The sequence below is a fragment of the Anser anser genome (genome assembly GCF_964211835.1).
Source record: "Anser anser genome assembly, chromosome: 1".
NCBI lineage: Eukaryota > Metazoa > Chordata > Aves > Anseriformes > Anatidae > Anser > Anser anser.
This window is the reverse complement of record NC_139720.1, coordinates 118,782,153-118,803,537: the sequence shown is the minus strand read 5'-3', so window position 1 is coordinate 118,803,537 and position 21,385 is coordinate 118,782,153. Positions and strand designations below refer to the sequence as shown.

The 21,385-nt window shown below is 44.3% G+C and overlaps 1 protein-coding gene and 1 long non-coding RNA gene across 17 annotated transcripts in view; one reads left to right on the top strand and one right to left on the bottom strand.

The window, feature by feature from the left end:
* Positions 1 to 8,787: 8,787 nt before the first annotated feature.
* LOC310900661 lies at positions 8,788 to 10,582 on the bottom strand. Of its 2 annotated transcripts, none has more exons than XR_014585316.1 (2): positions 9,918 to 10,582; positions 8,788 to 9,830 (listed from the first exon to the last, which is right to left on the bottom strand). It is a non-coding gene; the product is annotated as an uncharacterized lncRNA (long non-coding RNA). The 2 variants fall into 2 exon arrangements; XR_014585317.1 differs by having other exon boundaries at positions 9,957 to 10,582.
* Positions 10,583 to 10,863: 281 nt separating this feature from the next.
* Positions 10,864 to 21,385, top strand: part of KDM6A (lysine demethylase 6A) — a 155,555-nt gene continuing 145,033 nt past the window's right edge. For 6 of the 15 annotated variants that reach the window (XM_083837719.1, XM_083837727.1, XM_083837728.1 and 3 more), the window contains exons 1-2: positions 10,865 to 11,565; positions 11,816 to 11,879. In XM_083837719.1, the coding sequence (XP_083693845.1) occupies positions 11,405 to 11,565; positions 11,816 to 11,879 (225 nt within the window). In that variant the 5' untranslated portion in view covers positions 10,865 to 11,404. Of the gene's footprint in view, positions 11,566 to 11,815; positions 11,880 to 21,385 lie in introns of all 15 variants that reach the window. The other 9 variants (XM_083837717.1, XM_083837725.1, XM_083837726.1 and 6 more) reach the window with 2 other exon arrangements.

Genomic DNA, 21,385 nt, shown 5'->3' with positions numbered 1-21,385 from the left:
CAGAGCAGATTACTACCTCAAGAGCGATTCATTCAGCCTGTTATTATTCCCCAACTGTATCTCAAAAAAACAGGGTGGCTGGGAGTAGGCCAAATGAATTGTTCTGGTAGGTCTCAATCTCCTCCTGAGGAGAAAGTAATAGATTTTCCTGAAAAGAAGTCATGAAGAAATGTAACAGGAAGCCTTTAATGATCGGCTTAAGAGATAAAACATTGCTGGGTATCTCTTTGCAACGAAATATCTTTTGTAATTGTTGGACTCTGTCCTAATTAGCTTTGATATATCAGAGGATTACTTTGTGAGCTGTTTAGTTAAAACATGTTGTTCTGTTCTGCTTCCTTTCAGATGTTCTACGGATAACATCATTAGGCTCACCTTTTTGTTCATTCAGTACACTGCTTCTATGCTAGTAGAACACCCACCCACCCTCTGAATTTGATTTAGTCTCTGAATAAGCCATCTAACTTTAAAGATGAGATTTATCTCATTCTATTTTAGCGCTCATACATCCACTGATTGCCCCAAAGTTGTTTCTGGTTCATTACAGTATGGATATATTTGAATCTGCATCACTCTTTTCTATTAACACTTTCCAAATCTCAAGAATTTTCTGTAAATTCCCTAACTATGGATATATTCTAATCTTTCCAAATTCCATACCTTCTCTAACGTTAAAGTCCAAAATACTGATCTTATTTTCACCTTGAATGTCTTGGTTTTCTGTGATCAGTATCAAGATCCAAAATGTTAAATCTCATACCACTCATAAGTTCTTTGTAGCATCCTACCATCTAGATTAAGCAAAACTTCGCTGAAATCAGAGGATACAGTTATGCCACACATTGAGGATAAAGGTGAAAAGCAGTTTTACTTTTTGGAGTAACTGATACAGAACCTATGACACCTCTCCTATGAAGAAAGGCTGGGAGAGCTGGGGTTATTCAGCCTGTAGAAGAGAAGGCTCCAGGGTGACCTCATTGCAAGTTTTCAGTACTTACAGTGGGCTTATAAAAAAGATGGAGAGCATCTTTTTGCTCACTCAGATTATGACAGGACAAGGAGGAAGGGTTTAAAACTAAAAGAGGGCAGGTTTAGACTATATACGAGGAGGAAATTCTTCACTCAGAGGGTGGTGAGGCCCTGGCACAGGCTGCCCAGAGAAGCTGTGGGTGCCCCATCCCTGGAGGCACTCAAGGCCAGGCTGGATGGGGCTTTGGGCAGCCTGGTCTGGTGGGAGGTGTCCCTGCCCGTGGCAGGGGGTGGAACCAGGTGGTCCTTAAGGTCCCTTCCAACCCAAACCATTCTGTGATTCTGTGATCTATGATACAAATCATAGCTCACATGGCAAACCAGATGATGACTGCAGAGGAATTTTGCCAGGGCCTAGAGCCTTATGATATTACCCAACATAAGGAGTTGGTTATTCTTTACTCTAGGCGTTTCTATCTTTGAGCTGGAGATGATGTTACAAAGTTGACGACAGCCATAAAAGCAATAGGGATTTTTTTCTAGAAAATAACTGGGAAACTTTGAAGAGAAACTACTCCACTTTCCTTCTATTTTTCCAAAGTTATTCAGTTCTTTCTGCAAAGAAATATGCCTCTGTGCACTCCTGGTAAAGAAATATGTTTGTTTGTGAAGAAACAGCAAGTTTGATAAATTTAATTTACTAAAGGAACCTATCTGCAAGAGCAAAAAACTGTTTATATCAAAAGAAGTAACAATGTTTTGGAAAAATAATCAGAAATTTCCATAAAGCAGAACTTAGTTTTTCTCTCATATGAGAAGTTAACCAATTTCCACACATTGCAACAAATATGCCTGTACACTTTTATTTCCTCAATATATGCTTGGTTTCATTAAATTTCACTGAGCCAAATCATATATATTTCTCATCAATATAAATTTGGCCAATCTGCGAAGTCTGAAATACTCTCCCTGATGTAATTTTACTAGTTACACTGAAGTCATTAGCTGGCATTATTCTTCCATTTGAAATACCCATAGGCATGATTCTAATTTCGCATACGACAGTTAAGCTTCTAATACAAACAATTACATGTTCATGGCGAAAAACTTTCTGAATGTTAATGTACAGCAGAAATCATAGCCCATTTATTAAGGCTTCAAAGGAAGTAGACAGTAGTTAAGAGTTTAATTTTTAACCTTTAGCCCTCATGGTACTTATTGTATATTTAACGTTAATTTAAACACTTTGCAGAATTGACACCTTAGCTATGACTCCTATGCTTTTGAACAGGCATAACAGAAACATTTCGAAGCTGGTCTTAAAAGGGATTAGTGCAATAAGATAATCTCAACAGTTCTGAATTTAAGAATGAATGTATGTTAGGAGACACAAGTTCTTTCCTAAAACTTTCTGTAAATAATAACATGATTTGTAAAACACAACACTGGGAAAGTATATAAACAATATGTAATAATTTAAGAAAAAAAAAAGGCAAGAGTTTTCTTTAGAATTGAAAAGAGTGTGGTTTATTTTCCTATATAATCTGCCAACGGCATCATTTGGTAGATGCTGTTTCCTTTTCAGCCTTGACAGCGGTGCAGAATTGTGCTCGTTTTTGACCATCCCTCATTAGGAAAGAGATGTGTGCGCAGGTAACAGCACTCAAAAGTGTTATCTTGAAAAAAGAGCCGCTCCTGCTTGTGTGTGGGTTTTGATTCACAGCAACAGCTGCTACATCAGTGCAGGAACAGTACCAAAAGACAGCTCGTGATAAAGAGCAATAGAAATTTGTCCAACTCTCCTGGCTTAAACAAGCAATCTGACAAACTGGCAACCAAATTAACAATTGTTTAGAGGTAGTAAGGAGTTGGTAGTAGGTCATTTTTATGGTTCATAAGCTTTTAGAGATTCTATTTTATTTTATTTTTTGGTAATTTTTAACTTGTGTTTTACTCTTCTGATAGCGATCTCCAGTCAGCCTGATAAGATGCAATCACCTGACTGTTTTATGCATCAGTCAAGCAGCTCCTGAGGCAGTGCTATGAAGAGGCTGGACCTCCTTACAAAAGCATGTCAGAATTCTTTACAGCAGTGGCAGCCAGCAGCAATGCAGGATTTATTAACCAGAGAAGTTTTAATTGAATTTGATATACTACACAATAATACAATTGCTGTACCGTCTGCCACGGCATTTGATTTTGTATTAAAATGGTAGTCCTAAATATTTTTCAGCGTGCTATGCAACATTGTATGTGAATAATTATCACAAAAGTTGTCTGAAAGTGGCTTTCACCCGCCTCTGGAAGTTTTGATCGCTTTTTTTTTTTTTTTTTTTTGGCACTGAGGTTACTTCAATGACATTGCCTCACTTTCCAACATGGTTTTATAAACAGACAGCAAATAAAGTGCAGGATATCTCCCTTATTATGGGCTGAGGTGACAGAAACCGGGAGTAACAGTGAATCTGCAAGGAAAACAGTTTCTGGCCCAATTTCCTGATAAAGGAGCTCTGATAAACTTTCAAACTTCACAAGGTTATCTGAGCCGTTCCATTAAAAACATCTCCTGCCAAGCGCTGAGCAGAAGGTCTCTTTAGCTGGTATTCTCTGACTTGCAGTTTCAGGTCCTTCGCAAGGTGGGATTATTCATTAGAAATAATCCAATAAATTACTCTTCATTAGTTTTTACAATTGGATTATTCACTGATGGCTGTGCCTGCATCAAAGGGGTATGTAATAAAAGCAAACACAACCACTTATTAAAAAAAGGAATCAATGATATGACTGGCAACAACCATATTTAAATCTTGTAATAAAATATTTATTCTCATTTTTGTTCAGAGAACACATGCAACACAAGCAGGAATAATGCAAATTTCTTCAGATTATGCCCCTGCCACTTTTACATAGGCTACCCATGAGAAGAAAAGAAGAAATATATCCATGTACTTTCAAAACTTTGATGTCTTTAAAACAGTGCTGATGGCACCGGTATTTTGTGGTATATAGGCAGCTGTTGAGACTCTGGTGTAGTAAAGTGGTAAAGCGATGCTTACACATAAGCATAAGAATGCCATAAGAGCATAAGAGCATAAGAGCTGTGATTTTATTTTATTTTTTTTAATTGTGGGAAGAATACTAAAGAAAGACTTTCTTCTCACTGACACTAGGAAGCTACTCGCTAAATGTTGATGGTCCTGTATGAAGTGTAGAAAAAATACTGAATTAAACATAAGAAGGTTTTTGAAAATATTGTCTCTTCTTAGCGAAGCAGCCCTTTGTTACCTCTTTCCCCAGAGTCTACTCTCCCATTGAGACCGAAGGAGATTTCCTTCTGATCACTTGGCTTTCCCTTCTGGAATTTATACCCATGGAAAGAAACACCTTCTTCACCAGAACAAACAACCACAGGGCTCATTTAAAGACAAAGAAAAAGAAATGACTAGAGAACTGCTCACAATCCGACTTTAGCAGTACTGAGTATATTTATACATACACGTGACTGCAAACATTCAAACAGAAACCAACTCATACCTTGAGAAAATTTAAGATGGGAAATTCTCTGAACTGTTCCTAAACTAACAATTTCCTGTTTCACAGGTTCTCAAGTGAAATGCAGGTGGCAGGTGGGGAAAGCAAGGGAAAATGTATGCACAAAGGCAGGGTTACCCTTCGGTTTTATGAGCCTCGAGCTCAGAGCTGAAACAATTTGTCTTTCTCATGCTCTCCTGATGCTCTCAGTTCTGTTGAGGCCTGAGTTGCTCTAAGGGAGTCCTGATGTGTGCTAAAACAAGGATGGAAAACAGCCACCGTCTGTGTCTAACAGGTGTAAGGTGAAGCTTCTGAGCCACCACCGTAACTCCCAACAAGACACACATCATGTCACAAAGCGCTTTCTGCTATTTACACCTTCAGAAGGTTTGTCTGTACATGACTGCAAGATTTAATTCTTTTAATTTTATTTAATTTTATTTAATACTATCAATTGTGGAAATTAGCAGGTTTTAAAAGTAGTCGCTCAAGCAGGTGTAGTAAAAAAGCAAAGACTCAGATAGCACAGCCAATCAAATAGCTTTTGAGATTGGTTCCTGGAGATTTTATTGTTTAGACATCCATGAGAATGTTAGCAAAAAACAACACACACAGCAGTTGAGGCTTTTTAAGTGAGTATTTCTCAGATACTTTCTGGAAAAAAAATGTCAATAAAGCACTAAATGAAATCCAGTAAAAGCATGTAACATCCTCTGCTTTAGAAGAAAAACAAAAGTATCAGGTAATAACGTATCTTGGCTAATATTGCTTTCTGTTCCAGGATCTACAAAAGTAAACAAGATACCCATTCATCATTTGCCTGGTACATGAACAGCTCCTTTCAAATATTTACACACACACAAAATTAACTTTACTCCAGAGCTGTTCAAAAGCGCTACTTAATTTATTTATTTTTTTACTTACACGCTAGAAAACCAGCAGGCTACATTAGCCTAGCATCTTATATTAAGTCAACATATATTTAAATACCTAGCAATTGAAAAGCAAAGCTTTTTTCTTCTTTTCCTCCTTCACAGCATTTACCAAGCTATATAAAGTTACAGGGGAGCTACAACTGGGAATCTGAAAATGAAGACAAGACAACATAAACACAATATTTATTATTAACTTCTCAAAAACTGCATTAAATTCCTGCATAGTTATGGACGCAAGAAGATCCCACTTCCTTCACACTGTTCCTGAAGAGCAGAGATACTTCCCCGTGATCATCTTCTGTCAAACAGGTGACTTTTGGGGAGGCGGAACATCACAGGCAGCCAAATCCAGTTCTTGGTGGGGGAGCGGGCTCTGACAGTGACCTATGTGCCCTCTGAAACATTTACTGGCATAAATGAAAGCGAGTCCATGCCTGGAATACACGCCAACACACATGGCCAACATTTCCTAGAGTGGGGTGGGGGAGCCAACTAGCAGAAGCACAGTAAAGGAAGCACTTCCCAGACGAGTTTAGTTTTTCAATACTATTTATTTCTCCAACTATTTGCAGAAATTGCCAGTTATTATAACAGCAGAGAGCTACGGAGCATGAAAAACCTGGTACAGTGGTAGTGGTAGCTGTTCTAAAAGTTGCTGCTTCCACAGGTAGGACTTGAGCAAGTGTAAGAGAGACCTAAATCTCTTCCAGCTGGGGTGCAGAGCATCAGCCCTTCCACGGAGAAGCTATGGATCCACCCAGCAAAACTGATCTCTGAATTTTACGAAACAGCTCAAGATACAGTTACAGTTATGTATACGAATTCATGCTTTTCTGTGTTTAGATGGAATTGTTGGCATGTTGTTTAGTCTTTTAAAATGTGGAACAATTTCTACTGCTCCAGAGAAAATTTATGATTTCTGCTGACATACTGTACGGTGATGGAAATCACCATGTACCTGAAAACTACACGTTCCTTGGGACTGTGAATTACCACTGGAGTGCTAGATGAATTCAAGCATTACGCCTTTCAGATGCAGCGCAGATTTTTAAAATCCAGCAGACCAAGGGGATGAGAGGGCAAGAGACAAAAGTGATTGTATGACTCAAGCAGTGACATAGAACAAGACTAAGCTCTATAACCAAAGCATTTTGTAATTACTAGTCTTTAAACACTTTTGTAAAGAAGCAATACCTTATGATAATGATGCACTTCCTAGATTAGGAAACTGTTACTCCCATACAGCGGTTACTGGGAACCTATTAAAGACCAAGTAAGGTATTTCTGCTATTTCAGATATTCTTTACCACTATGTTGATGAAGAAATGCTCTTAAACATTTTCTAGTTTCAGTAATTATTTCTGCACATATAGATATATATATTTTTTTTACAGACAGTGTGCATTTTGAAGGGAAAAAAAAGTGTTTTATATCCATTTCCCCTGTTTTCTTAACCACCATCTACCATCAAAATGTAACATGGATAATCACGCACCACTCTCATCAGAGCTTGAAGGAAGGTAGTACAGGGAACATGCAAATTGATCATTTTATTGCGAACGTGTAGACAATGAGGGAACTCCTGCTAAAATACAAACATGAAGTATGGCTGTTTTTTTTTTTTAATTTTATTTTTATTTTATTTTATATTCCTGATTTCAAGAATGTAATTTAATAACTTGAATCTAACAGCTTGGCCTGACTTTACACTGGGGTGAATGAAGTAAAAAGCAGCTAAGAAAAAAGATACCAAAAAAACCTACTAATGAATATGGAAGGGTAAATAAAAGAGACTGTCTTCTCCCCTGACTAACCTATTGTCAGGTCATATCAGTTTATGCTGCTTTCCCTCATATGCCCAGTAGTCACATATTTCAGGCAGCTGGACTAAAATCTGGCAAGGTAGCAATAACACGAGTGTTGGATTTATATTTTATAAGACACAAAATGGCATCTTGAGGCTTCTTCTGGTTAGCTTTCTTTCTCTCCTCGCTGTTTTTCACCATGCATACCCTGCCACACGCATCTGAGATTGCTGCTGTCTTGTCACCGTCCTCCCAGGGAACTGCAAAAAGGAAAAAAGGAGTTGCCTTAGAGCTAGAGGTCCTCTGGGCTCTTACAAGCATAATGTTGACTCCACACCTGAATGACCTTTTTTTTTTTTTTTCTTTGAAAGCAATGTCAGTAGAGGTCACACACGCATCCTGTGCTTCTTCATATTCCCACACAACATTACAACGAGGTAGCTGTTACCCTCACTATCCTAGGAGCTGCAAAGAACTGCGAAAAGCAGGGAAGAAAGGTCAACTTGAACCTATATAATAACTCTAAGCACCATAGTATTTCCAGGGGCTGAAATCATGTGTCTTGCTGTAGGTGAGCGGCAGCCATGTCTCGGGCTATGGGAGAATGTGACATTTCAGCTGTATCTAATACAGCTTGAAATTTTGTTCCAATTTGTTACCTGACTTGGAAGTCATACTGAGTGTGTGAGTAACAATCAGTATGTTCTGTTAAGTGGTTTTCTTAGAAATAAGCATGTATCTGAAGTTGCCAGAGAATGTATCTGAGATGGGGTCAGATACTCAGAGGAAGGGAGACACCCATGGACAAACACTGTGATCCAGATGGTCTACATGGAGCAAATGTGTCTTTTTAATACACTTTGTAAAACCACTGAAGTATTGCAGAGAACCCCTGCCCTTCTGGAGAGCAAGAGCTCTATGGACACAGAAAATGAAACCAGATTTATCCAGCAAAGAATGTGGTTTTGAGAAAGTGAGTCAGTGATGGCTGCTTTGTCCAGGAAGAACCTCAAGACCACGTCAAAAGAAAACAGGGAGAGCAGTTCCTCCATTCTCCATCAGTCAGAACTGACGCTTCGTCTTGTCCCAGATGTCCTTGACACAGGACAAAAAGAGATCAGGCCTCATGACTTGCAGCAGGGAGCTTTGTGCATTGCTGGAAGGAGCAATCCTGACGCTGGACAGCATTTATGATAGCAAACAAGCCCCTGGTCAGGAGTTTCTATCAGGAATTACAATGAATTTTTGTGGCGAACATTTGTCAGACTACTGGACTCTTGCTTATGAAAAAATCCTGGTAGGATCAGCGCCATCTCTGAACAGCTCCTCCTTTAGTTGGCTACGGCAAGGTAAGCACTTGACTGCTGGAGTTGATGGTAATGAACAGTAATGATTAGAAAAATTAGATCGGGTGGAGGTCACCGTTCCCCTTTTCCGTGCTGCACGAAGTTATTTGCCTGAGATTGAGTTCCTACCTGTGTGCTTGTCCTATTTACCAATGAACCTGGATGTTTGAGATAGCAGAACTACCCTTGACATCAAATGAGATGGCAGCTCAAATCCCAGCGTCGATGCTAAATCCTTCTTCCCTATCAACCTCTGCGCAGTGATTTTAAGAGTCGTCTTTCAGCTCAGCAGGACATCCAGCAATGGGTGTTTGGTTTTACAGAGAGTTCTAGAATTCACACTTGCTGTACCTAACATTACTTTGCAAGCAGTATCAATGAGCATCAAGCCTGCATCTCAATTTCCAGCTGCAGAGAATGACAAGGCTGCCAAATGCCAACTTGGAACACAGAGCTCTTTGGCAAACTGGTCTGCAGCTGAACAGATTGGACAAGCCTTGAGCATGACAAAGCAACACTGGACACAGCAAATAGCAACACACAAAGAAATTGCGTGGAAGTGTAAGGTGGGGGCGAGGATGCACAAGGAAGTGGGACCCAAAGAGCACTGCTCAGTCCCAGAGCTTTATCCGTCCACAACTCCCACACTGAAGGCAGCAAAGTGGTTCTGAAGACTCACAGATGATGTTGGAATTCAAACAACACTAAAAACCTAACAAATTAACTAATATTTAGTAGATACAGGACTCTGCTGAGAAAATATGTGACAGAGAAGCTGTGTAAAACACTGGAGATAGATGTTTGATCATAACTTTATTAATATTTTCACTATTACCAGGATAGGGCCCATTCCCAGAAACAAGAGTAACTCATTCTTTATCTGGAGTCCAACCTCAAGTAAGAGTGCTTTAAACACAATCCCTCGCCTCTTGCATTGATACTCTAACCAACTGGCTATTTTATGAAGATACGGAACCGTTCTAAACTCAGGTCGCTTTTTGTTCTACCTGCATTTGCATCAGAAAGAATAGCATACATGATTTTGCTTTTAGAGTGAGCACAGACACATTCATTGGAGTCTTTTGCACTATTCAAGACCTTGTCTTGACCAGATCTTCAGTCAGTATGCTGGGAAGTCATGCAAGACTCAACACACTTCTTCAAGTGTCTTTGCTCCATGATATCAGAAAACATCTGAGGAGCCACTTCGAAAACATTACTGATGTGAACTTCACCTGGTACACCTGTGAAAGGAAAAAAAAACACGGGTCAGTCTCATAAGTACGTGATTCCACGGTAGAAATTAAAAACGAAGGGATAGAAGCAGCAACACTGCGACTGAATATCCTCTGCGTAGCTCGGCCTTAGACCTTATTGACCCAGTTCCGGAGGGCAGCTGATAGCCGTGCCGAAGCACGGCGGGCGGCCGTTAAACGGGCAGGCCCTCCTCTGAGGGGAGGAAGCCCAACGGGCGGCGCACCCCCCCCCCGTCACGTGACGGCCGGCGGGCGCCGCTCCACCTGTCACGGAGGCCCGCGGAGGGGCGGCGCGAGGCAGGGCCGCCCCCCCCCCCCCCCAGGCCCCGCCCCCCGCCGTCCGCGCGCGCTGCACGCCTCGCCACGCGCTCGTCCGTTGGCGGGGCGGCGGCCGACCAAAGGCCGCCACCCCTCTGTCCCTCCCCAGCCGGCGGGAAGGGGCGGCAGGGGAAGTCCCCGCCCCGCCGCGCCACGGGGGGCGGCCGCGGCCGGGCTGAGGCGCCCTTCCTCTGCCCGCTGCCGCCCGGAGGCAGCGCCGTGCCCGCTCCCCGCTCCGGGAAGCCATTATCGGCCGCCTGTGCCAAGGCGGCCACGCCCCGCCGCCGAGCCAAACGAGAGCGAGAGCGCAGCACGGTGCGGCCCCCACCCCTCAGGCGTTAGCGAGGCCCCGGGGCGATAGCGAGGGCCGCTCCGGCCGCTCCCTCCGCGCCGTGCGCGCCCCCAGCCCGGAGCCCCCGTTACGCAACTCCTCCCGCCTCGCTCCCGAGAGCCCCCTCCTCCTCGTCCTCCGCTTTTAAAGGTGCACTCCTCTGATTGACAGCCCGCTCGCCCTCTCGCGAGCCGCAGATACCCTCGGGCCCGCCCCCTCCCGCAGCCGCCAGCCAATGAGACGAGGGGGGCTGGCGGCGAGCGGCCACCGATCCGTATCGCGGCGGCGGCGGCGGAGCGCTATGACTGACGTAAGTCAACAAAGGTCACGTGCAGCGCCGCGGAGGCGGCGATTGGCCGCGTGGGCCGGGGCGGGGCGGGGCGGGGAGGGGGGGGGGGGTGTGTAGGTGCCGGCGGTGGCGGCGCGGTGCCACAATTAGCGCAACTTTGGGCCGCGGCCGCACAACTTCGCCGGGGCGGCCCGGGGGCGGCACGGTTCGGCCCCGTTCCCTTTCCCCGCCGCCTAGGCCGGGGCGGCGGCGATGTAAACACGGCTGGGCCGCTCATCCGCTGCCTCCGCCTCCTCCTGGCCTCCGGCGCTGGGGCTCCCTCCCCCTCCTCCCTCCCTCCTCCCTCCCTCCCTCCTCCGAGCAGCGGGGCTTCCCCCCGCCTCCCTCCCTCTCCCCTCCCTCCCTCCCTCCCTCCCTCCCCCTCCCTGCCGGCTGTTGTTGTTGTAATAAAAGTTGTGGTGCGTGTGCGTGTGTCGGGCACCCCGCCCCGCCCGGCGCTGGGGGGTGTCGGGGGGCTCGCGAGAGAGGAGGAGGAGGAGGAGGAAGAGGAGGAGGGGTAGGGGTGGCGGTGGGGGGGGGGGGGAAAGCGCCTGCGATCGGCGGTTTTAATTACGCTGCGTTTCCATGAAATCGTGCGGAGTGTCGCTCGCCGCCGCCGCCGCCTCTGCTGCTCCTTTCGGTGATGAGGAAAAGAAAATGGCGGCGGGGAAAGCGAGCGGGCAGAGCGAGGAGGACTTCGCCAGCTTGACAGCCGACGAGAGGGAAGCCCTCGCCGGCCTCGACAGGTACCCGCTCCCCACGCCGCCCCGGCCGCCTCCGCGTCCCGGCTCGGCCCGCGCTCCCCCCCCCCCCCACCCCCGCTCCTCTCCTCTCTCTGCCCGTCCCGTGCCCGCGGCTCGGCGGTGCGTGTGTGCGGCCGGCCCCGAGGCCGCGCCGCGCCTCGGCGCTGGGCTGCGGGAGGGGGGTGGGGGTGGGGGGGTGCCCGTGTCTCCGTGTGTCGCTAACGCCTCGCTCCTCTCCTCTCCCCTCCCGCAGCCGCCTCTTCGGCTTTCTGAGGCTTCATGAAGATGGCGCCAGAACGAAGGCCTTGCTGTTAAAGGTACGAGCGGGGATGGATGTGGAGACCGCCTTGGGGGGGGGGGTGAACGCGGGGGGGGGGAGGGGAGGGAGCGGGCCGCTCCCCCGAGTGTGTGCGCGAGTGTGAGTGCGTGTGCACCGGGCCCGGGCGAGGCTGCGTGTGCGCGGGGCACCGCCACATCCGCAGCGCCCCCCCGCTCCGTCGGGGGGGGAGCCGCGTCCCGGCGGGGCTCGTCCTGCCCCGGGCCGGGCCGGAGAGAGCCGGGGGAGGGGGCGCGGGGGCGGCGGGGGGTGGGGGGGGGGGGAGGCGGTGAGAGGGGGGGAGGAGGAGGAGGAGGAGGAGGAGGCGGCGGGGGGAGGGCGCGCGCGAGGCGCTGCTGACGTTGGCCTCTCCCCGGAGCCTCCCTCGTGATTTTGGCCCCGCGCGGCGGGGGCCGTTGGCGGCGCGCGCGCTGCCCGCCGGCCGTTGCGCCTCACGGGGGGGGGGGGGGGGGAGGCAGCGAGGAGGGAACCGTGTGGGGACACCGGGAGCGGGGGGGGGGCGGCCACGGGGACGGTCCCGGCCGCTCCCGGGCCCGGCGGAGGAGCGGTGTGTTGGGAGACGTGCGGGCTGCTCCGCGGGAGCTGCGTTCCCCCCCCCCGCTCTCCTCCTTCCCTCCCCGCGCCCCGCTGTCCCGGCTCGTCGGGGAGCGGGGGAGGCGTCGGGCTGTGCGAAAAGTTGCGGGCCCTGTCATTGAGTTAAGTAATGGCTGCTCCCGTCGGCCCAAGATGGCCGGACAGGGAGGAGAAAGGGAAGGGGGGGGGGGGGAGGTAAACACGAAACAAACAGCGGGGACGGAGGCGCCTCGCCCCGAGCGCGGAGCCCGCGTCCCCGTCCCCGTCCCCCCGGTGAGCACCGAGGGAAACTCCCGGCTGCTCCTCGCGACTTGGCTCCGGCTGCACCCCCGGCGTCCGCGGAGCTGGCGTCGTCCTTATCAACCTGTAGCACGTTCAGGCTGCCGGGCCGCGAGCTGCCGACAAAGGCTGTGCGAGGCTGAGTATCTGCGAGTTGGATCTGGAGCCTGCGCGCGAAGAAAACACTCGCGCAGCAGGGGGAAAAAAAAAAAAAAATAGGGGCTCTGAAAGCACCACACGGCCGAAGCAGGGGGCTCTGTTCCTCTGGGTCCCGCTTTCCGACTTGTTCCTGTCAGGAGCTCCGCGTTTGACACTTTGTTCAGCCTATTGTATTGTTGTGCTCGGGCGCTGCGCTGATATTTTCACGTGGAGATATTTTTTTTCTCCCCCCCCTTCCTTTTTTTTTTTTTTTGCTTGGTTGAGCCCCAGCTCCATACTGCGTTGCGTTCGGTGGCTTAGGCCCTCACTCGTGCTTGGATGTTTATTTCTGGCGTAATTCGAAAAGCTCAATGTCAGGACGTGGGGGGAGGGACGGGACGAAAAGCAAGTACACTTTTCTTTGTGCTTATATTAAAAAAACGAAAACAAAACAAGCCCTTCTATTTCGTTTTGATTTTTGGAGTTAGCTACTAAAGTATTTTTCCAGATAAAAAGGTAGGGGAGTGACACGTCAGACCAGTTAAATAACGTCCATTAACTGTTAGTAGACTAGAGCTCAGGTTGCTGAGTGAGTGCTGCTGGGGCTGTCGGGAGCGTTACAGAGAACCGTATGGGATAGAGCTTAAGGAGGCCAGTTCGAAAATAAAAGTACCGTATCAATTAGATTCTGTCACATAACATCACTAGGTTAAGTTGTATTTTGCATACTGTAAAATCAAGGAAAGTGGGCAGCAGTTCATCACGTTGAATTTTGAGTTCTTTCTTGCATTTGATGCCTTTATTTTTCTATGTCAGTCAGTTACAGTTTTAGTATTTACAGTCTGTGTCAGGTCAATGAAGTTGTGCAGCTTTTTGATATTTTTGAAGTACGTTTATGGAAATACTGTCGAATCTTCTCTTACTGCATCAATGTATGACTCCATAGAGCAAATACTTTTTTTTTTTTTTTAATTTTTGATATTCCACCTCGGTTTTCTGACAGTGTTTTGGACATTTATGAATTGCATGCTAACTTAGGAAGCATGCTCTTTGTAAAACATGTCACTGAGAAAAAAAGTAGATTGTTGAGGAAGTAGATTAAAATGTTACTGTTCAGTGCAAAGATGTTTCAGAGGAATTTCATGGCTTGAACCAGATGCAGTTTTGTTTGTGCCTTTTCCTTTTTGGGAACACACGTGCTTCAAGTACTGTTATCGATAAGTAAAAAGTTGTTATTTTTAAGATGCTTGTTACTCATGCAATTCTTTTTTTTTTTTTTGCGTGTGTGTAGCTTTATAGGTTCTGTAAAATCTACACCGCAAGGGAGGGTTTAGAGTAATTATTCTAGCAGGCCATTTAAATTTCACGTAACGGTCATTTTTATTGCAGAAAGTGTGGACGTACATGTGTGCATTTAATGACTAGGTTTTGCAGTGATAGTAATGAAATCTTTCCTTTTGTGCATGGAGCAACAACAGCTAACAAAGACCCTGGGCTCCATAATTATGAAATCCTAACTGAGTGATTTAAGAATGTACAAGCCGGTGCATTGTAAAGTAACGTGAGATTTATGTGGAAGGCTAGCAGGTAAGGAAAGCCGTGGAGCCATGTTTCTGGAGGAATCCTCCACAAAGACAAAAGTGTGTCGGGGCTTCCCGCAAGGCGGGAGCAGCGCATCTGCTGTGGAACCCTCTGGAAAGGGGGGGGGCTGCTGTGATGCCCGGCCGCATTCCCTGCGGTCAGGGTGGTGGGAGCAGCGCGTGTGTCCCCGGGGACTGGCAGGGGGAGGTGGAGACCTGGGCTGCCAGTGTCCGGGGAACCTCTCCTTTCTCTGCCCCAGCCCTTGTGCAAGCAGCAGGGCTCTGGCATGGGCTCGGGTTCGGTGCCTCAACACCATGAGGTGCTGCTCCAGTTTTTAGGGGGGTTGCTTAGCAGGAGGCGGCGCGTTGGCTGAAGCTCTTCCAGGCCAAGCAGGAGATCGCGTGGAGCCTGAGCGGGGGGACCTCTGGCTTCGTGAAGCCACACCCTGGCAGGGTTGAACAGTAAGAAATCCGGGATCCCTTCCAGGGATGGAGGAAGCTTCTTGTCCGGAGCTTTAATGTAGTTGTGGGTTTTGTTCATACTCCAGATCTGGACCAGAGTCCCGGTTTTTGGTAGTTTCACTTTGTAGGATATCTGACCGTAGTAGAATGAACTAAACTGGGTTCTGCTGCTGGGTGTAACAAATGAAAAGAGCAGATATGACATCAGATCTATACAATATTTATGGGGAGTATTGAAGATACTGAGTAAAGGTCAGCAGTACTGTGTTGTTGCTCCACGTATTGGATGTGTGATAAGCCAGTAAAAAAATCAAACTTTTATGTAATTGTGTACACGCTGCTAGTATTTGTGACAAAGAAATAGAATTTGCTGTTGTCAAAAATTGTTTGTTTTGCAGGAAAAGAGCTTGAAAATAATAGTTTGCAGCTACTGTGGTTTTGGGGCAGAAAAGAGGGGAAATTGAAAGAGACATCTCCTTTCAAGGCAGTTGAAATGCTGAAAATCCAATGTAGTTGGTCTCGTTTAGGCGAAAGTGCATGCAGTTGCACTTCTATAGTTGACAAGATGTGAAGGAGCAAAAAAAAACAAAAACAAAAACAAAAAACCCTGCTGGTATCTTGATGTCTCTTTCTCCCAGAAAGATGTTTGTTCTCATGGGAGGTGGACCTGAAAATTACTTGGGGGGGCATATGCTGTTTTGGAAGTGAACTGCAGTTTCCTTTTCCTCTTTATTCCTTTATTTTTTTTTTTAAATTCTATTGTTTTGCCAAAGTGAACTCTTTTTCAGTGACAAATCTTTGTTTCATAAGCTATAATTATTTGGCTCCTATACAGATTTAGGTTGATGTAGCTGGTCTAATTTATTGGATTTAAGATGTTTGGTAATTCCTATTCATTGAGCTTAATCAGTTTGTCATATTCTGTGGACAAAATTTGAAGCATGTTTCCATTTAACAGTATTGATGTTGAAGTCGATACAAAGAGAGATGAAGTAGTTTGTTGTAATATACCAGTTTTAGGTCTCTGTTACCTTTTGTGGTTTTTGTGGACCTTTTGTTTTGCAGCTGATTTTTAAAAATCATGTTTTCTTTGTGCAGAGGCCACGCGTGTTGACAAAATTTACAAAGCGATCATCTGTGCTTTTATTTAGCATACAAAATAAGCATACAGAGACAATATTCTTTCACCTTCGTTGTAATTGTAGGTGTTACTTGTTTAAAAATAGTTCTGGACAGTGTGCATTAGTATATAGTGACTTTGTCTCTTTGGTGTTGACGTTAATTTTCTACTGATCTATAATTAAATATCCTCAGTTTTAATTGTAACAGGCTGCTTGAAAAACAATTATGCAGGAAAACATTTTAACAGATTAGTCTAGGTGTAGTAAAGTCTTTTTTTTTTTAATTTAATAACTTTGGAAACATTTTGGCTTAATTTATTTTCATCAAAACCAAGAAAAAATGCTTTAAAAGTAATTATAGTGTTAGCCTCACATAATGGCAGTGTTGGGAATTGAGAAACTGGGAATTGGTACCATGAGGCATTTGTAAGCCATTCCAGGAAGTGGGAAGCCTTTCCAGTTTCTGTAAATTTGTATCTCAGCTGTTCCTATGTTTTATTTTTATTTTTTTAATGCATTCTGCATTTTTTATTTGCTTATCTAGCATACTGGCTATTAATGTGGAACAAGTTGGAGTTGGTTAACGTTTTGTAAATCCTGTTACGGGTGAAACTGGTTTTGTAGCCCCCTCCTGAGGGTGTCTGGAAGTTGAAAGATTTGAAGTAAAAATTGTAACTGTGACTGTTGGATAGCTGGGAATGATGTACAGATTTTAAAGATCAGTATTTCTCTGCATGCTGCTTGTGCTTTATGTTAATATGGTGCGGTTTTTTTTAGGATCCAATTAAGGTAACGGATGACACATTCTACAGTTCATGGTTGTACCATGTTTATACTTTGAAATTGCAATATTTTAAAACAGCCTATATGATATTTATCTATCTTGGTACTTAAAGACTTAATTATATGCTTGCAACATTTGTATTGCATCTGGTATTAAAAATAACTCTTTATATATATTTATATATGGACATTGCACAGTACTTTTTGCTCAAGTATGAGCTACTCTGAATGTTTTCATACTTCTCAAAGCTGGTGTTTAAGGCGTATTTCTTTAAAATAATGTTTTTTATTACTTAAAACTTCAATTTTTGAATGTTTTGGGTTTTACTTAAGTTTAAAGTGCAGGGTTGTGACTACTTCCTGAAGGCAAGGAAAAAATTGGTGAAGGTAAAATTTTACTGTTGTCATTTTAATATATTAATGAAAAGGTAAGCAGGGGCCTGATCTCCTCAAATAACATGATTTTGTAGAAGCGCAGTTAAGATTGCAGGAAAACCAGAATACTGGTCTTTGCATCTCAGTAAGCTTTATGTTCTCTATCAGGAGACTATTATTAGGGAATACAGTGTAAGATTTTTCTTTGTTATATTGTCTTTCCATGTTTTTTATGGAATAAATGTTGCTACATATGGCAGCTTCTAAGTACTCGTCTACCTAGTCTGTGGAGGCTGAAGCGGTACGTTTCTTTAAGCGACATATTTATAGAATTAAGACAACTCATGCTCTACTGCCTTAATTGTTAAATAGACATGGCAAACAGTAGGGATGAAGAAGAAGAGAGAAATACTGTGTTAATATCTTCTGAAGTTAGCGTTGAAAGCATCATCTGAAAAGAGTACCGTGTATTTGTTCTATATACCATTTTAGAAAAGAGTAGATGTTCGATACTTGGGCAACTCTGCTTGTAGAGCAATTTGTTTTCTTTAACGTTTCTACAGTCAGAGAAAATTAAGGGGAGTTATGGAAAATATTTATGGCTATGAAGTGATTTTATAGTGATTAACGTTTATTATAAGACTTCCTGGTACCAGAATTAAATGCCATGGCCTACTTTTTTTTTTTCTTTATCCCACTGGGAGTTAGGCGAGTTTACGTTCTGTGGAGAAATTAAGCTTTGGTTTCCAGCCTTACAAAATCATGAATTAGGCTTCAGGTTAATCATGGTTAGTGAACAAAAATATCGTTGTTCTTGGCCCTCAACTGAGAGGGTTTTTGGGTAACGGGAGGGATTTGGCAATACTTTCAACCTATTGAAATGGAAATAAATGTGTATTTGTGAAAACTAAAATGGTTATGTAAAACTAGTTACTGCCGTAAAGGGGTTAGATGAGTTTCTGCAGAAGAGGGCTAAGCAGGTGAGTGGAGAGTCTGAAGTGAGCATGTTGCAGAGCAAGGTGACAGGTTTCAGCAGTTGTTCGGATAATTCCAGAAGCTGATCTGTTGTCACGCTCACGCTGACTGCTTAGGGGTAGGTAGGTGCATGTGCTGGTCTCTCAGTCCCTTAGTTCAGCCCTGTCTTGTGTTTTACCTGTACAACTCAGGTAAGCTACGTTTGTTGCAATCTCCCTTCTTGGTGAGGTTCTCCAGCTATGGTGTTGAAACGTAATGTTTCAATAATGTATCTTCACAATTAGAAATGGAAGCGATGCTCATTAAACTTCAAGCAGCGTTATAGGGACCAGTTGACTCGTTACGTGCGGTAACAATGTTAATCCTGTTCAGTAGCGGAGTACTTCTTTGTAGTTAAACAAACAAGACAATACCCAGCTCCGTGGGCCTGTATGGAGCCCTACAGAGGCTGTCAGGATTTGTATAGAAGTACCTGAAAGCATAATCTTGGTACCTTACAGAACACTTTTGTTGTAAGGAAGGAAAGGAACTGTGTTTGATAATGTCTAATCTGAATTTGTCAGACCAGAGGAGTCCTGTAAAGTAAGAGAAGTGAGTTAAATATTTTATTATATATGATACTGGTTTGCAGATAAGCGTAATGAAGAACTCACCCTAGTAGTTGTAATGCCTGTTGAGGAGAGCCTGTTTTCAAAACCAGTCTGCTCAAAGCCTGCTTTCAAAACTAGTTCTGTTGACACCATCAAAAGTACTGTGTGCCTGCCATTTGATAGTTTGCATTCGAGCCTAAGAAAGTTTGTTGAATGGAACATCTTTAAAGTCAGCTAGCGTGTTTTTGCAGCGAGTGGGGTGGGTCAGGTATTATTCTTGATACCATATACTATTTTCTGTATCTAAAGAATGCTGGGGGAGTGTTCCCTGCGCAAATAGAGCACAGTGTGAATGAATAAAAAGTCCCTTCAGCGCATTTGGGAGTTGAAGAATGCTCTTTCTCAGATACTTTCACTTTAGAGTGTAAGGGTGCATGGATCGCCGGCAGAGCTGTTCTGATGAAATAGCTGCCTCCACGGTTCTTGCATTCGCTGCATAGCATTTGTGGAAGAAGCTTGTTTAATTAAGTTGTGTAATTAAGAGTTTTTTTTAAAGGAGTGACTAAATGTGTTATGAATTACAAGCAGAACACTATATATCTACATGTGAATTTCCTTTGTGGTAAGTTGTTAAATTAATTGTTGTTTGTTAAAATGGCTGTAAGTCATTTCCTTTTCTCACAGTGGTGTTTTGAGGATTATGATTCACTTTTCAATATAGATCGGTTACTAAGTTCTGAAGCAGATTGACTCGTGGATATGCTTTTCATTAAGTTTCTGGTTGCGTTTGAAGAATTTCAAAATTCTGAACAATTTCAGGATATCACTTTTAGCATTAGTAAAAAGTTCCAGTGCAACAGCTTTTAAAATGGAGCCAATAAATCTTTTTTTTGGTAGTATTGCTCCTTTCATTGGACTTGCCATTTTGACTTTTTACACGAACACTGGTTTATGATTTAAAAACTTACTTGCACAAGAATTTAGGGGATAATAGTGAATTGAAGTTAAGGCTTTAGTTTTATGCTTTTTTCCTGTAGGTAACAGAATTTTAAGTAGTCTGTGTGTGTTTTTCTCCCTGTGCTGCTTCTCATATATGGTAGTAAAACCATTTCTGGGGTCTGTGCAGTAAATCAGGCTGGAGAACTGATTCAGATTTAAATTAAAAAAATAAAATAGTAAAAATGGGAAACTCCTTAGTTTTAATAACCAGTACAGTTTATAGTTTTTGTAATAAGAGAGATTTGAGAGCCTACCTGGTATGCATCCCTCTTAGTGTGACACTGTTTCTGGAAGGGATATTTGTAAAACTTGCTGAGGCCAAAAGGATTGGTCTCTTGTTTTCTTAAGGGAAGCACAAGTCACTGGGGTTACCTTCCTTTTGGAGAGGAAGGATGGAGTGAGTGCAGTGGCCTGGCTTTATTACCCTCTCTTAAAGGAAGATCTAGTGTTTTGTGGAGTTAGTCTGCCACTACAAGAGCTGGGGTGGTTTCAGATCTGAACATAGGTGCAGCAGCAAAGAATGCCAGAATGTATGTATGAGGACTGTAGAAGAAAGCTGAATATTTTTTATGAAGCTGTTTCATGTCATTGTGGACGTGGCTCTGAATGGGCTGAGGGATCCAGGTTGCATGCTCCATAAGTTGCATTTGAACCTGCCTACTGAAAATCAGGCCTCCGTTTGCTTTTGGGGAAGGAGAGAAGTGAAGAAGCCTTTTGGGAAGGTTTCTCAAAAATAATATAATGTTACAATAAAAACAGGAGGTTTGCAGTGAAAGAAAGGGCCTGGAAGAGAGGTTGAAAAGGAAGGTTCAGGAAGAGGGGGGAAAACAAGGAGTTAAATAGGTGACAAAGTGATGCAGACAAAATGGGGTGGTGGTGGTGGCAAAGGCAGTAGAAATTACAGGATATTTATATTTAGTCTCTTATGCAACTACCTGAAACTTGGTCCTGGCTACCGTCTAACTGTTACTGCTAACTTAAGGTAGCATTTATGCTATTAGGTGCTGTTCCCTGCCTCAAAAGGTTTTAAAAGCAGGGTAAACAGGAATAGAATAGGCGTAAGGAAGTTGAGGAGGGTGTGGGGAGAGTGTGAAAACTCCTGAGAAGTTACATGCCCTCAGTTCTGAATACAGTCATGCCTCTGCTTTCTCCGGTTTGTGAATTAAATTAAGGTATGGTAGACAAAGCAGCTCCTTTTGCAGAAATATCGGCTGCGCCTTTATCTTCTACTGCTGCCTCCCCTTTTCCCCCCTTACCACCTAAGGAGGGCAAGAGCTGAGAAACCTGCTGCTTCTGTTTTTTCCGTGAGGTGAATATGAAGGCCAAGAAGAAACGGTCACGTGTCTGTTCTCATGTCATGCTTTGCTGCCTTTAGATTTGAAGGATGGAGAAAGCTGAGCAAGTATGGAAGGTGTAGGTGGATATGTTAAAAGGGCAAGAAATAGTTTTAAGTTTGGAATTTGAAAGCTTGAGTAAGGGAGAGTGATGCTGATCTTCAGGATGCACCAAAGCGTAGAAGGAGTACAAGGCGTGGTGGGAGGATAAGGAAAATGGAAAACATCCATTACATAACATCAGAAAGCATGTCATAAGCAGCCTCTGATAGGAGAG